This window comes from Hippopotamus amphibius, chromosome 1 (genome assembly GCF_030028045.1).
Source record: "Hippopotamus amphibius kiboko isolate mHipAmp2 chromosome 1, mHipAmp2.hap2, whole genome shotgun sequence".
Lineage (NCBI taxonomy): Eukaryota > Metazoa > Chordata > Mammalia > Artiodactyla > Hippopotamidae > Hippopotamus > Hippopotamus amphibius.
Genome location: NC_080186.1, coordinates 161377978 through 161393827, shown reverse-complemented (window position 1 = coordinate 161393827; position 15850 = coordinate 161377978). Strand labels below are relative to the sequence as shown.

The 15850-nt window shown below is 44.5% G+C and overlaps 1 protein-coding gene across 4 annotated transcripts in view; it reads left to right on the top strand.

The window, feature by feature from the left end:
- Positions 1-3712: 3712 nt before the first annotated feature.
- Positions 3713-15850, top strand: part of PURA (purine rich element binding protein A) — a 61766-nt gene continuing 49628 nt past the window's right edge. For 2 of the 4 annotated variants that reach the window (XR_009053371.1, XR_009053372.1), the window contains exon 1: positions 3713-4110. Coding sequence is in view for 2 of the 4 variants with exons in the window: in XM_057733583.1 (XP_057589566.1) it covers positions 9978-10949 (972 nt within the window). In the remaining 2 variants the exon portion in view is untranslated. Of the gene's footprint in view, positions 4111-9833; positions 15523-15850 lie in introns of those variants that run through there. The other 2 variants (XM_057733583.1, XM_057733576.1) reach the window with 2 other exon arrangements.

Sequence of the window (15850 nt, the reverse complement as noted above, 5' to 3'; positions counted from 1 at the left end):
CACTGGATTGTAAAAATGGCCTAAATTAGCCTCAGAGGGCAGTGGTATCTGCTTGTATGTACAAACCTATTCATGAATGTATTTAGCCTTGCTCCAGGTAATAAAATGGCAACACATTGATATCTTATAGTAAGCAACAGGAGAAACCACCACACTGAGAAACTCGAGTACTGCAATGAAGAGTATCCCCTGCCCACCACAACTAGAGAAAGCCCGAGCAAGCAACGAAGACCCAAAACAGCCAAAAAAAAAAAAAAGGAAATCGAGACTGTTTATATATATTTCTGACAGCACAAGGGACCTCTGAAACTAGCACACATATCTGGTCCAGGTGTTGTTAACCAATGACTCCAGAAGGGAAGAGGTAGGTAAAAAAGCTGAAGTCAGACAACTAACACAAAAAAAGATCAGAGGCTCATAGTTATACATAATTTGACAAAAGAGATCAAGTTTAAATAATTACTGACCCCTTTGCTCTCAAGTTGCATATTATTATTTAGTGAGTTTCATCTGGATAAACACATTTTGGTGGTACTGTGGGTAAGAGGATGAGGAGAGATTTTTCCACAGCTCTATACCCTCAACAGAGAGGATGCTGCTTACCTGCCTCTGAAAATAATGTGAGCACTTAAGGAGTAAACTAAAGGGCCCACTTCAATAACTCAGACACCAACAAAGAAAAAGCTATCCTTGTTTACGTGAAAATTCAAGATCACTAGCATAGTCTGTTTCAGGGCACATATGAACTATACAAGCCTCATGCTTCTGACCCTTGTCTTCAAGTCCCTAAACTGGAATAAAACCAGTAAATGCCTGAGGAACCACTTCACACCCCAAACACGTGCAAACTTTGTTCAACAGAACACTTTACTGCCAAAATGGAGTTGGCAGAAGTTTGGAGCTAAGGCCCCCAGGCTGCATGATTTGCTGGCTCAAGAGAGCTTAAAAATCTTAACATAATACTGCTGCGTTTGCGTTCTACTGATTTGCTTAAGACTCCTTCCCCAAGTTTGACTTAAGAAAAATGGAAGCTGCCATCAAGAAAGACTTTATTAACACTTCATCATCTACTCAGAAATGATTTAATTTCCCACTTGTGATGGTCATACCTCTGTATTCCTTGGTGGTTGTATTTATATTGTAAATCTAAAGCAGTCTATTTTGAAATGCATGTACATTCAATTTTGCTTGGTTGCTTGGATATAGGCATACAGGAAGAACTGTAAACATACAAGATTAATTACAACAAAGTTCGACTTAGAAAACACTTGATCCAAATAACCCTCATATATCCCAATTCATTATCCTCGAAAAATGTGGGAGAAATTGATACAAAATATTTGTAGATTGTTATCATTTTACATTTGTTTTAGTTCCTCTTCTCACTTCTCTGAGTTTGAGTAATGGTGTTTTATTTTTCACATGAAAAATGTAGGAAGCGAGAAAAGGAGCCAAGATGCGTTCTCTTCCACAGGGGTCAACAATAAGGTCCTATTTGGAATCTTCATAAGTTTGATGCAGTTAAATGAGGAAAACTGCACCCGAATTTAAAAATTGTAGTGAATACTGGCAACTCTACAACTAACAACTTTAAACTCATAAATGCTTGAAAAAATATGCAGTATTGAGAAACTGGTTTGTTTTGGAAGGTTATCTTGTGCTGTTTCAATAAGAGATCTTTAAAGATGCTACTTACTCCTCATACAGCTAAAAAATAAAAAGCTTAAAAAAAACTTTCTAATCTTTTCCTTCAGCAGCTCCATGTATTTTATTCATTTCTCTGAAAGCCTGTTTTTTCTCCTCTAGAACTTCCTAAGTATTCTAATTCTCAGCTATGATTCCATATTTTCACCAGCTTCTAATCTCCACAATATAGTTGGAAGCATTTAGGGCAAAACACTCTTTAGGATATCAAGTTGCAGAAGACTATAGTTTTAAAGATATTTATATAGTAGTGCTGCCACCTAAAGATGAGGTGAATAAAGAAGCATTTCAAAGGAAATGACCCACCATTCTTAAGGCTGTCTCAAAAATGTTCTCATTTCTAGCTAGGGGTTAATAAACATTTTGCTGTTTTGTTGTTGCTGTTGTTAATATGGAAGTTTGTTTCACTATAAATTATTGCTGAGCTGTAATTTTCTATGGCAAAAATTTTCAAATTCAAACCTTTTAAAGTAATCTGTGATTTGGGGTCTCCAGAATTTGGGGGCCTTTGGGGGTCTTCCTAAATTTGTTTCTCTCAGACATTAGGCACTACTTGCAATATATAAGTGTGGGGAGTGGGGGTGGGGGAATCAAAAGATACCTGGAAGTAAACTATTGAGGAATCTCTGGTTTAGTGGATAAAGCAGGTAATAATAGACCTATGGTATTTCCCTCTATCAGTGACAGACTGCTTGCAACTCTCAACAACTGCCATATTTTTGTAACTCAATTTTCTCATCTATAAAATGGGGTTAATTTCACCTCTTCCTACTTGCCTCTAAGGCTTAGCTAGATAAGCTTCTTGGAAAAGGTCCTATAATAAGTGAATTGAAAAGTCTACTATTAAAAATAAAACATAAAATTCTACTATTGCCTAATAAAAGATTACCTCATGGTGTATTGCAAAGTTACCTCAAAATATACTCAGTTAAGTAAATTAAAACATTGACTAAGTTTTCTTTAATCACAGGTTGACCTCTCTGAAGCTATTTAAATTATGATAAAGATGGTAAGGCTATTTTCTGCTTATTTTGCAGCCGATCATTTTTAACTGATCCATCTTCTATGTACGCAGTGTTGCAGAATGGAGATATGACAGCATACAAAGTGAGGGGAAAAGTTAAAGTGTACCAAAAATCTTGTCAAACCTGGTAAGATTTCAAGAAAACTCTGGACATTTTGTAGTTCTGCATTCTGCCCTATCATAGCAATTTATGAAAATTAACTCGTCCCTTTTAGTCTCTCCCTCTCGGCCCAAGGACGCATAAATAATATTTATCAGGGTTTTGTCCTTAGTCACAGTCTCTCAAAGGGGCCCAGTTTCACCTACACTGCGTGGGAGGCTGGGCAGTAACCCCACGCTTCCTGTCAAAGATTCCTGGGGCTAGAGCCTGAACGTGGTCTAGCCCCTTTCTTCTTTATGCTAATTTTGCCCTTCTAGCCCCTCTCGGCGGGCGTCTGAAGGCCAAGGTGAGACCCTCCCGAGAGATGAAAGGCCTGTCGCCTCCTAAGAGATGCGGGCGGAACAGGAGCGGGGCGGGGGGGGACAGGGTGGTAAGCGACACTGACAACGACGTTGAGGGCCCTAAGTTGGAGCTGACGCAGGCCCTACAGGGTTCCGTCCCCGCCTCAGCCTGGCTTCCGCCCTCAGAGCCTAACAAGGGAGAAGTCCTCCCGGGGGCGCTACGGGCGGTGGGTGGAGGAAGGACTGGCAAAGAGGCCGCAGGCAGCCCCCACCTCAGACGCTCTTCAAGGCCTGGGCCGTGGGCTGTTGACGCGCCAACGGCGGAGAGGGCGCGCGCACGCGCGAGATGGGGGGGGACGGAGAGAGCGCGCTCGGCGGCCGCCGCCGCGGCAACTGAAACGGAGGAACGCGAGGGCGGAGGGCGCGAGCCACGGGAGGAGGGTGGGGGGGAGATGGTGGGTAGCGGGGAGCGCGCGCTGACGTCGCTCGGAGTCACGCACGGAGCGCCGGGTTACGCGCCGACGTCTGGCTGCCACGACTTGCCGTCTGCGGCGGCGGCGGCAGCGAGCGGATCCCGCAGGGGAAGGAGGAGGAGGGAGAGCCAAGGGGGCTGTGAGTGAGCGGGAGAAGCAGGGTGTGAGCCGGACTTGCCAGCGGGAGGGAGAACGAGCGAGAGCCGAGCCAGCCTTCCGAGCCGCCTCCTCCTCCTCCCCTCGGCGTCCCGCCCCCGCCTGCCAGCCCGCCCTTCTCCCTCCTCAGCCGGCAGAGCCCGAGTGAGGCGCAGCTCGGCTAGCGCCGCTGTCCAGGACAGGTGTGCGCGCGCGCGCCCTCCTCCCCTCCCCCTTTCCTCGCGCCCGCCTAGCGCCTGCCTCGCGCGCGCCCTCCCTCCCTCCAGCCCGCGCCCTCCCTCACCTGCGGCAGGACAGCGCCCGCCCGCCCGGGTAAGCCCCTCGCGACCTTCTCTGCTGCCACTGCCACAGCTTGAGGTGCCGCCCACCTTGTCTCCTCTGATTGCCCTCTTATACCCCAGGAATAATTACTGTACCATGGTAGACATCCCCGCACCCTCCCTCCGGGGACCCTGGCAGTGCAGCAACGCGCTCCCCTCCCTCCCGAGCGCACGAACGAACGAACTCCCTCCCACCTCCAAAAAAGAAGAAAATCACACGCCCCTTTAAAAAAAAAAAAAAAAAAAAAAAGGCAGTCCTACCTCTTCAGGCGCAGGAGACCACCAATGGTGCCGTTTGCTTAGCAATCCCTATGCCCCATTCCCCCTGGCCACCTTTGCCTGGGGCCTGGGACAGTGCGCCAGTCCTGGCCGGCACTCCCTGCACAGCAACCCTGGCAGGAGGGGAGAGGAAGGAGGGTTCTAGGCTCCACTACCAACCCTTCCTTTCCTCTGTTCAACCCCCACCCCACCCCCGCAATGCATACACCCTCCCAGTATGCGTTGTAAAAATAAAAAAGAATACATTGGTGCTGACATCGCAGATGAAGCCAGGCCCAAGGATGGGTGGCCTGAACAAGGCATTTTTGCTGCCCCACAGAGCTGGGTCAGCTCCATAGTCTCTGTCTTTGTCCGAGGGCAAAAGGGTTGGATGTGAAGTTGGAGGGTCTTCCCTTTGAGCGACGGTAGGCCCCGACAGCGGCTGAATATCCATAGGCGAAGGGACCCCCACAGATATAACTGTCTTGAGCCTGAACTTGGATAGAGAAAGGCCCAAGAGTCCGGCTGGGAAAACTTTGTTTGGTTCGTTGCTGTCTACCCCTGAATAAATGCTACTTTAATTTCCGTTGTCTCTGCGGGACCCTCCCGAGGCTTCTAATTCGTTTTTATCTGGGCCCCTTAGGTTTCTGTCGGGCCAGGCGCTTTTAGACAGCTTTTTGCAGCGGTGTCTATGCTTGTGTCCCGTGTCCTTGGAAGGGAAGTCCCAGTGCTTTATAATAGGCTGAATTTGGTTTGACATCTTTTGGTAGACTGTCAGAGGAGAAAAGGAATTTTTTGATTACTTCAAGACCCTCACTGCTCCCCGCCCAAACTGACGTTTTCGAATTGCGGCTTTGAAAATTGGGGTGTTGACTAGAGTGTGGAGAGAGTTGCTGATTTCATTCCTTTGGGTACTAGTAAAACCATTTAAGAATCTGCCGAAAGAGAGACAGCTATTGACATTTGCATCGGTTCTGTTTGGACCTTTTGCGTACATAAAATGTCGGGTTCTCAGAATCTTTTTTCGAATTTAGAATGTGTGTTATATTTATTTAATTCTGCAAATGCTTAAAATAACATTTTGTGAAATGCGAGGATTCTATCACATGGATTGTTCTCTTCTGATTTTGAATGTTTAATTCATATCTTTAACCCTAAACATTGAAATAGCATTGGAGAGGCATAGTTTTAAAGATTAGGTGAGCTATAGAAAGGGGATGGGCTTTAAAAAAATGGTCGGTGAAAACTATTAGTCGTTGTTGTTAAATGTTAAAATTTACTTGAGAGTTTCCTTTAATTTTCCTGGTAGCTAGCCATGAGAAGAAATGGGTAATTCCTCCACTTTGAACAGTTGCAGTACAACATTCCAGTTAGTTTTAATGATTTGGGTATTGAAGATAATTGTCTGGTTTAAGACAGGCATTTAACCTATGTAGCACTTGAAAATACAAGTTCTAATGTTTTTGCTTCTCTTTTATTTGGGAAATCTGTGATTCTGTAAAATATTAATGAGAGTATTGTTTCTGTTCGGAACTCCATAATCAAAAGGATTTATTACCCAGAGGTAGATCCCCTCTCTCCAAGTTTATTTTTTAAATGTGTGTGTTAATTTTTAATTTTAGAATTAGATTATTTCGGACTCACCTGTAGTTCAGGCTGAGGAAAATGAGGTTTTTTCCCCCTTCTTGTTCAGCCTAGTATCTGTTTCTCTTGTGAACAATTTTTTTTGGTAAAAGTTTGTTAAAGATGTAGAGATAGAGGAATTAAAAATAAAGCAATCTCTGTTCTCTTCAAAATGTGTGTGTAGTGTTAATAAGAGAGCACACTAAATCTAGAGACATTTACCAGGTTTTAAAAATGCAAGCAAACTTTGAGGAGAAAGGGAATATTTTTGATGGTTTTTTCATTAATACAGATATTTTGTGCATATTAATATATTTCGTTTTCCCTTTGTCTTTACTACATTGTATTCAAATTATAATTTTAATTCTACAACTATTTGTTTTAAAATGACAATGCGAACAGCTAGACACTAGAACTGGCTTTTCATTTACCAAGTTAGCATATTGTTTTGGTAATTAACAAATGGCTAGGTATGTTTTTAAATACACAAATGTGCTAATGGATTTTCAATGTTAGGATGCAGATCTAACTTTGAAATTCTATTTAAGGTTCTAAACTCTTTAAGACTTTTCTCTCAGACTGCCTTTTAAGGGTACTGTATGCTATAGCCTAAGGAAAGCCGCCTTTCACCACCTCCTTCCATTCTGACCAAAAGCCCACACTTGCAGGCTTATCCTGAAATAAACTCTCCTGTTTGAGTAGTGAAAATATGCTAAATATCCTATTTATCATTGTTTTATTTTGGAAAAGGCATTATTAACCTTGTTTGCTTTTAGATACATTTATAAAGTAGGCAAGAAGGTGATAGATAATGGCAAAATTTTATACATATGTAATAAAAAGCGTGAAATAAGTAAGTACATATTTATGTGGAGAGATCCAGGTCTCAGTTGTTTACTGATTTAAGCTTAAAATTCCCAGTTTATGCGTGCAAATGATATTTAACTTGTATTTTGTGTAGAAACTTCATCAGTTGCCTCTGCGCGGCGGAACTAAGAACTCAGTTCTTGGTGATAGTCACTTTTTCAGAAAATCAGGGCATTGCCAAACTCAAACCGCTTCAGAGCCCGTGGACATAAACGTTTGGGACAGAGGGCAAGAAAGTTAGACTCCAGAATTGTTTCAAGAGGGCGGGCAGTTTCCAGCCCTACTTTTTTTGTCCTGGGGGAAGCGATCATTAGCATGGAAGATTGACAGGGACCGGCAGGCGCGTGCCCCCTCGTCGCAGCCCCACTGGCCTTGCTGCTTTGAGTTCTTCTGAGGGGGCAAGGGCTTGGTTCAGCACGAGGTAAACTCTTGATGGAGATTAACGGCTCTTCTGGATCGGTCTTAACTAGGTTGTAGTAGTCTCAGCTTACAGGTGGGAGGGTAATGCCCCGCCCAGTTCTGTGCGGAGACTCTGCCACTCAGCCTTTGCGACCCTGTTTGGGGCCGGGGTCTATCCAGGGTCCTGATCGCTACCGTGCAAACCTAGAGGAGCCGCCGCTTCTTCACACAAGTATTTTGTGTGGTGGGAAGTGCACCAACAGTTCCTATGTCTCCTTACTGACAGACTTGGGGATAGGGGAGGGAGTGGAGAAAAATCAGCACTGAAAGGGTACTACGCCGTGCTAGAGGATGCCCCTAAACTAAGGAGAAGTTCTTTATGGGGCCCAAAACATGGATTTCTCTTTCTAATAGTGGGCCTCCTCTACAGGGAGCCATTTCAGAGATAACTGGACAGGTGGGTGGTTCTGAGGCTGGTTCACAGGACTACCCCAGTTTTCTTTTTGGGAGCAAGGGTGCTCTGCCCTGTTTCTTCCTCTTTAGCGGGAAGTAGCGAACGGCAGCCTAGAGCTGAAGTAGCTAATGCTGGGTTGAATGGGGCCCTTACTAAGAGAAAAAGGAAGCTGTGAATACTTAGCAGGCAGGTTTGCCCAGGAGATGAAGGGATATATCAGGGGGCTTTAAGGTCTCAGGTATTGACAGGGCTTATGCCCTGGACTGGTATGGGTTTCTTTATCATTACTCCTCTCTTTACCCCTCTCTTTTCCAGGAAGCTTGGGCAACCAAGTACTCAGATGTTTGGGGGACTAAGAGTGAGGGAGGCAAGTCTCCTTACTTTTGGGGGCTGGGGGTCGGGGATGTTCAATGGGAATGGAGCCTACAGATGAGATAGGAATATGCTTCTCAGGATGGAGGCCACAATTCATGCTTGAGAAAGCCGGGAATAGGACTGTGAGGTCTGTATCCTCTAAGCCCCCTGCAGAAGGTGATGGGGAGTATGTAGGGGCATAGGTAGGAGTTGCCCTGGAGATAGGCCTTCACTTTCCCCTATCTGCTAGGACTGCAGACTGCAGAGAGAGAGTGTGAGCATTCGCTATCTGTCTGGGAGAAGGAAAAATAGGCCCTAAATTATGCCTCAGATCTAGGAAGAGAGAAATCTATTATTTCTGAGCCCCTTCCTGAGACCAGACAAGACCCCCTTTAGCTGTCGCTGGTTTAGCTTTCATTGGTAATGGTTGGTAACCTAGCTGTCTGCCTAAAAACCAGCGATCATTTAATGTTTTACTTTTTGAGAGATGGGGGCTCTCCTTGACACTTAAGGAGTTTCTGGGAGGAGTAGTAAAAGGGGCGAGCGAACCTGCGTTAATGAATCCCGTAAGGAACTGCGTTTCCCAGGAAATTCCTGACATTTTTAGCTCTTGAATTTCCTAAAGCATGCTTGGTTTTCTCCTCCATTCTGGGTCCTTCCAGAGAGGAAGAGTGGGCTAGGGGCTGAAGGCTCGTCAGGGCCTGGTTTATCCGCAGAGCTGGCCGGCAACCCAAGCTGGGCTCAGTCCTGAACAGGGTGCCCCCCTTCCCCAAATCTTGGAAGGAGTGGGGGAGACAGGCGGGCAGTCGTGGTCCCAAAGGAGGCTGGTTGAAGGTTTTGGGGTGAATGTCGGGTTTCTTTTTGATTGTTGCTTGGGGAGAAGGGCAGAGCCAACGGAAAAAGGCACTGCGGGCACCCCGGCCCTGGTGCGGCTGCCGTCCTCTGCTTGGCTCCCCCCTGCCGGTGAGTGCGCCCGCCCGCCCGCCCGACTGTGCGGGGCTGCGGTTGGGGGGAGGGGGGAGCGGGATCATCTGAGGCCAGAGCCGCTGCCGTGCGCGGGGAGGGGGAGCGGCGGGAGCAAGGGGAGGGAGAGGGGAGGGACGGGCTAGGTGTCTGCTGCTCCGCGCCACTGCTGCCGGCGCCCCGTCCTCATCCCTGGCAGCCCCTTCTGCAGCTAAGGGTTACTGCCGCACCACCTCTCTTCTTCCTTGCCCGCCTCTGCGGCCAGGGCTCTGCGGTAGGAAACAGTCCAGCCAAACGACTGGTGGGCCTGTTTGGGTTTGGGTCTGAGTCTGGATGGGGCCCGCAGGGGAGGGGTGGCCGTGACTCGGTGTCCCCTCTCTGCAGCGGGCTTGACTGCGCTGCACAGGCCCCTCCCCCCACATCCTCTTTGGGGTCACTGGAAAGCAGAGCTCAGGCCCGCTCCCTGTGCTTAGTATGGCAGTCCCCTTCTCACGCCTAGTCCCCCAACTCCCCGGCCCGAGGCCGCCCAGCGTCTGGCCAACAGCGACAGCCACAGTGGTGGCGGCAGCAGCTGCGACGCGTAGCGTCCTGGTCCCCCCCACACCAGCCAGGGGTGTGGGGTGAGGGCCGGTGGGTAGGCGCCGCCTGGCGGGCGGGTAGATGGGGGACTGGCAGCGGGGAGGGGGCGCGGGTCACGTGCTGGCGGTCGGGTGGGCGCGTACAGTAGGGCGCCCGGCTACTGTACTGGGGAGTCAGTGCCCTGTTACCGGGTCTCGTCTGTCTCGTCTCTCCCGCAGATCTCGCGAGAGTGGCTGACTGGCTGTGGGGGTTGCGGCGGCAGCAGGCGGAGCCGGGGAGGGAAAGCAGCGGCGGCTGAGGCGACTGAGGCGGCGGCGGGCGGAGCGGCAGGCGGCGGCGGCGCGGCGGCGGAGCGCAGCATCATGGCGGACCGAGACAGCGGCAGCGAGCAGGGTGGTGCGGCGCTGGGCTCGGGCGGCTCCCTGGGGCACCCGGGCTCGGGCTCGGGCTCCGGCGGGGGCGGTGGTGGCGGCGGGGGCGGCGGCGGCGGCAGTGGCGGCGGCGGCGGCGGGGCCCCGGGGGGGCTGCAGCACGAGACGCAGGAGCTGGCCTCCAAGCGGGTGGACATCCAGAACAAGCGCTTCTACCTGGACGTGAAGCAGAACGCCAAGGGCCGCTTCCTGAAGATCGCTGAGGTGGGCGCGGGCGGCAACAAGAGCCGCCTTACTCTCTCCATGTCAGTGGCCGTGGAGTTCCGCGACTACCTGGGCGACTTCATCGAGCACTACGCGCAGCTGGGCCCCAGCCAGCCGCCAGACCTGGCCCAGGCGCAGGACGAGCCGCGCCGGGCTCTTAAGAGCGAGTTCCTGGTGCGCGAGAACCGCAAGTACTACATGGATCTCAAGGAGAACCAGCGCGGCCGCTTCCTGCGCATCCGCCAGACGGTCAACCGGGGGCCCGGCCTGGGTTCCACGCAGGGCCAGACCATTGCACTGCCCGCACAGGGGCTCATCGAGTTCCGCGACGCTCTGGCCAAGCTCATCGACGACTACGGAGTGGAGGAGGAGCCGGCCGAGCTGCCCGAGGGCACCTCCTTGACTGTGGACAACAAGCGCTTCTTCTTCGATGTGGGCTCCAACAAGTACGGCGTGTTTATGCGAGTGAGCGAGGTGAAGCCCACCTACCGCAACTCCATCACAGTGCCCTACAAGGTGTGGGCCAAGTTCGGACACACCTTCTGCAAGTACTCGGAGGAGATGAAGAAGATTCAAGAGAAGCAGAGGGAGAAGCGAGCTGCCTGTGAGCAGCTCCACCAGCAGCAGCAGCAGCAACAGGAGGAGACCGCCGCTGCCACCCTTCTGCTGCAGGGTGAGGAAGAAGGGGAAGAAGATTGATCAAACTGAATAGAAAAAAACCCACACACATGCATACACACACACAGACACACACACACACACAGCCACACACAGAGAAAATATACTGTAAAGAAAGAGAGAAAATAAAAAGTAAAAAAGTTAAAAAAAAAAAAAAAAAAAAGAACTGTTAACTCCAAGGGAGCACCACCCACAGAACCTCCACCAACTGACAGTTTCTCTTCTTGACTTGCCACCCATCGCTGGATGTTGTCCACTTTATCCACCATATAAAACAGTAAGCAGCTGCTAAAAACAAAAAACAAAAAAAAAAACAAAAAGTAATAACATTATATGAACTGTGTTTCCTACTTGATTAAAAAATATAAAGAACTGAGTGTTTATTTCCCTAATTAACCAAGAACTTTTGTACACGTTTAAGCTATTATTATTAAAAGTGTTTGCAAAATGGTCAAGATTATAATATTGCTGAATTATATAAAAGTCCTTTTCATGTTGAGCTAACATTTGACTTTAGCACAAAAAAGAGATATTTTAGAACACGTAAAATAATATTTTTAGTTTTTTCTCATTTTGTTACCAAATTTCAAACCTTACATGGAGGTTATTATAGTATATTTGACACCCTATATACCTGTGATTAGAGATGTGTATATATATGAGGGCTAGGCATGCTGTGTGTCTGAGCTTTGTCTAAATGTTATGCAGAAGTTTGTAGAGTTAAAGGTACGTAGGTTTAATTCATGCAAGGTAAACAATAAGTGCTCTCTTTTATACAATATGCATTGCATCTGGACCTTAAACATATAAAAATGGTCAGTGAAACTTCTGTGAACATGAAGAAATTATTAAAAAAGGCATTTAAATGAAATTTGCTAAGTTGTGATTTTTACGGTTGGAACCAAAGTTATTCAAATAGTAAAAGAAAAAAGAGAAGGAAAGAAAAGGAAATCTCCCATAATATTTTTTTGCATCTGTTTGCTTTGACTGAGTAGGCGTTTTGTCATTATTGTGTATATGAGATGTACTTGTATCGTTCATAATATATTTTTTTTATTATGTGTAGAAAGATTTTAAAAACTTAACTAACGTGCAGCAATTTCCAGTGAACCTGTACTTGGACATCAGGTAGTGAGTCTATTTGTGGTCACTAGCACTGTCTCCTAAACTTGTAAGAGGTCTGAAGCTATCCTTTGATTTTTGCCAGTGCTATTAACTTATGTAGACCTGTTAAAAAGCAGAGCAACACAATTATAGTTATCCTACTGAGCCATGGATTCTGAGCTTCATTTTAAAAGTGAAAGCCAAGTTGGTGTATGTAAAGGATTTCCATGTAGCTGTGGTGCTAGTTATTACTGGCTACATTATATGCTAAGTGTATTTGTGTTCCCCGTGTACAAGCCTTCTATCAAAAGTATGTTCTATAACTCATATATTCAAGGTGTAGGGTATGAAAATGCAGAGCTTAGGAGAGCACTTTACCAAGCTGGTGTCCTCCAAACTGAAATTGTTTGTAACGATAGTCTTTTACAGGTTTTCATTTAAAGATGTTCGTGTGCTTTTAATTGACAACTAACTTCTTGCTGCTGTATAGTAAAATATTAATATATTTTTATCATTAAACTGCTGCATGACTATCATCTTTGAGTGAAGAGAAAATGTTATAAAAAAAAAAGATGCCTTAAACAGTACTTTTTGGTTTGGAATTCTGTAGAAAGTATTTTGGTTTAAAAAAAAAAGGGTCTTGTCTGACATAGAGAGTTCTGGGGATGGAATTGTTTTCTTGGCAAATCAGCCATATAGATCTAACTGCTGTATGTAGAAGACACCACCTGTAGGAGCTGGAAGGTATCAGTGCTTCTCACATTGTAAAGCATTGGCCTAGGAAGGTGAAACAGTTGTCTTTTTGAAGGATTTTTTTTTTATGCTGGTTCTCTGGGTTTTGATTTGGTATTTTTAAGCTCCCTGGTTGAGTGTGTCGTCTTTGAGATCTACTGTATGTGTTGAATAACAAGCTATTTCCATTGTACTGTGCATTTTCCCATTAAATTGTTTGCTTTTAATATTCATACAATGTTTAATATGAGGTGACCGTACAATAGTTAGGAGTTTCTTTACTTACAAAATCACTGGAAATGATTAAATTGCTTTTCCCCTTTCCCCCAAGGTGCATTTTTCTTATTTCCATATAGTAAAGTTGAGCTTTTACAGTGCATAATGTGACATTTGGAATGCTTATCAACTGCATGTAAACATTAATAACCTGCACTTTTTTGTCTTAAGGTTTGTTGAGCTGTTTTGTTCACTGTACTTTAACTGTGATATGGAAAAGACTGCATTCTTTGTGCTGTTACTAGTTAGGAAAGAGAATTGCTTTGATTTTGTCTCTTGTTTACTATAGCTTCTTAAAGTTAAGCCTTGTACTACAGGTTGTTGGAGTACTCCTAGATCAGTGTTTCATAGTAGCCAGCAATAAGTAGTGCAAGTCAACAAAAACACAGCAAACTTAGGCAAAGTGTCCTTTCTTTGAGATGCTAGTTCTTTCATGAGGTTTTCTTTAGGGTCCGAGTTACCTAAAGTGAAGCCTTTCTTAGCTATAGACTTCAGATTCTGCTTGGAATCCTACCGGATCAAGAAGCACATGTATTGTGCAATTATCTTTACACTATAACAGTTAAACACAATCTTACTAAGATTTTGAAACCAGTGTCTGATTTATGGTCAGTGGGTTTAAAAAGAAATCCACATGCAGATCTTTTAAGACTTCTTAAGACGTGATCATAGAAAAGACTAATGACTGTAAAGATGCTCTTTTTTTGCATCTCACTTTACCTTCCCAAGTACCCCCCTCACCTTCCCTTCTCCCCTCTCCTGTTTCATCCTTTTCCCACCCTTCCCCCCAGGTGCTCGGTACTTTACCAAGGTTCTATATCTCAGTGTTTTATGTTGGAGTTTTTCCTTGTTTTTATTTTACTAGTTGGTAAACCCTGTTTGTGCTGAAACAAAAAAGGAAATGGTATATTTGACCATATGTTTTATTCATAGAAGACAGTATGATCAAATGTGCCAAAAACAAGTAAACAAAACTTAATTCATGACAAGTATGCCTTATTTTTAATGATCTGCTTTGTCTTACAATTAAGGTCCAAGAGCTTGGTTAAACTATATTATTTGCCTAAGTATAAAAGAACACTTGATATGCATTGCGTTCTTTAAAATGAGAGACATTGTCAAGTAATTTAATCCAGAGATCAGCCACCAGATTTGAAATGCCCATATAAGTGTGTGTGTTTGGTGTTGTTCGTTTTTTTTGTTCTTTTGTTTTTTCTTTTAAGTCACCAAATCTTTTTAAAGCTACTTTTTATTTGTGCCTCCTATTTATCATGCTGATGTTGGAAGCAGCAGTCATCCAGCCACAGAGGGAGCTAAAGTTAACTAACCAGAACTGTAGAAATCTTATACATGCCTTTGACAACAGAGGAAGTTCATAAGAAAAGCCATGTTGGCTTTTCCTCCACTAGATACAGATTGGAGGTAGATGAATATTTGCCAAATGGAAAAAAAGACAATGTGAGTCAGGAAAGACGAACTTTTCCAGCTTCTCAAAAGCCATGGAGAGTAGAAACCAAAACCAACAGGGAAATAAAAAACCTTGAAAGTCTCACTTTCTAGTTATCCCATGCAGGGGTTGAAATTTGACTAAAAGTGAAAAATATATCAATGTGTTTTTTAGGTCTTTACATATAGAGATGGATAACTATTCCAATTTGATTTTTCAGGTAATGGAGAAAGCTGCTAGTGATTTTAACCCCTGCCTAAAGAAGACAGATAATTTCATTTGGGAGCAAATACTTGTTGCCTTGAAAAATAGCACTGTAATAGCCTATGATAATTAGTTATAGAATAACTTTTATCCCTTTTAAACTATGCAAATTATTAAATAAGTGTAAATTAGGACTCAGTTAAAGATAGTTGATTATATTGCAATCAGATGGCATTCACAAACTTAACTGGAGCATATACAAGTAAAATCTATTAGTCTAAGAGTTTTGTATGCTAACAGAAAAATATAATTTAGCTACCTATTCTAAAAATGGTGAATATTATTAATATTGTACAATAGGACTGGGAAGCCTGCCTCCTTTTTTGAAGAGAGAGATTAAGGATTTTTATAATTGTTTTTCATCAAATTTTAATATTTTTGTCAAATTTTTAGGTATTTAATTTGTAAAACAGTTTGCTTTGTACTGGCATACAGAAAATAGGGTATTGATTTTAAACTTTTTGAAGCCAAGTGATCAAGTACATTTGTAATAAAAGTCAATGGATCTATATCAGTTGTACTCACTGTTTTCATTTCTTATACTTAATATAGGAATGTTGTACTTTTTCTGCAGGAAAACAACTAAATTTGGGTGGAAGGGAGGGGAAAAGATAAGTCTGTTGATGAGAATCTGGGTGGGTACCATGGCCCAAGTACTTTATATAATCTTTAAGTCAGTTAAGATTTGGTATATTAAAAAAGATATATAGGTCACTTTTTCTACTTTTTTGCTTATGAAAAGTGTTTATGGGGGTTGTCTCATTCATTTTTTCTGTGCTTTAACATTTTACGTTTGGCAATGTTGAAACTTTCTAAACTAACACGTTTCTTTTATGATATTTTGGGTTATCTGCCAGCCATGGTTGACCCCACCATGGGCATGGTTATTTTTATCTCCCACACATGGTTCACCCTCTCTTCAATATTCCCATTCATTTTTTTCATGTTACATATACACACATTTCCATATGATTTCAGAATGGGGATTTCTGAAATTGTTGTTTTGGTGGCTTTCGTAGCTCCACAATTTGTTTTATTTTACATGTGAACATACTTTTAAGATTTTTTTCCCCATTAAAAAGTGAGATACCAAATCTGA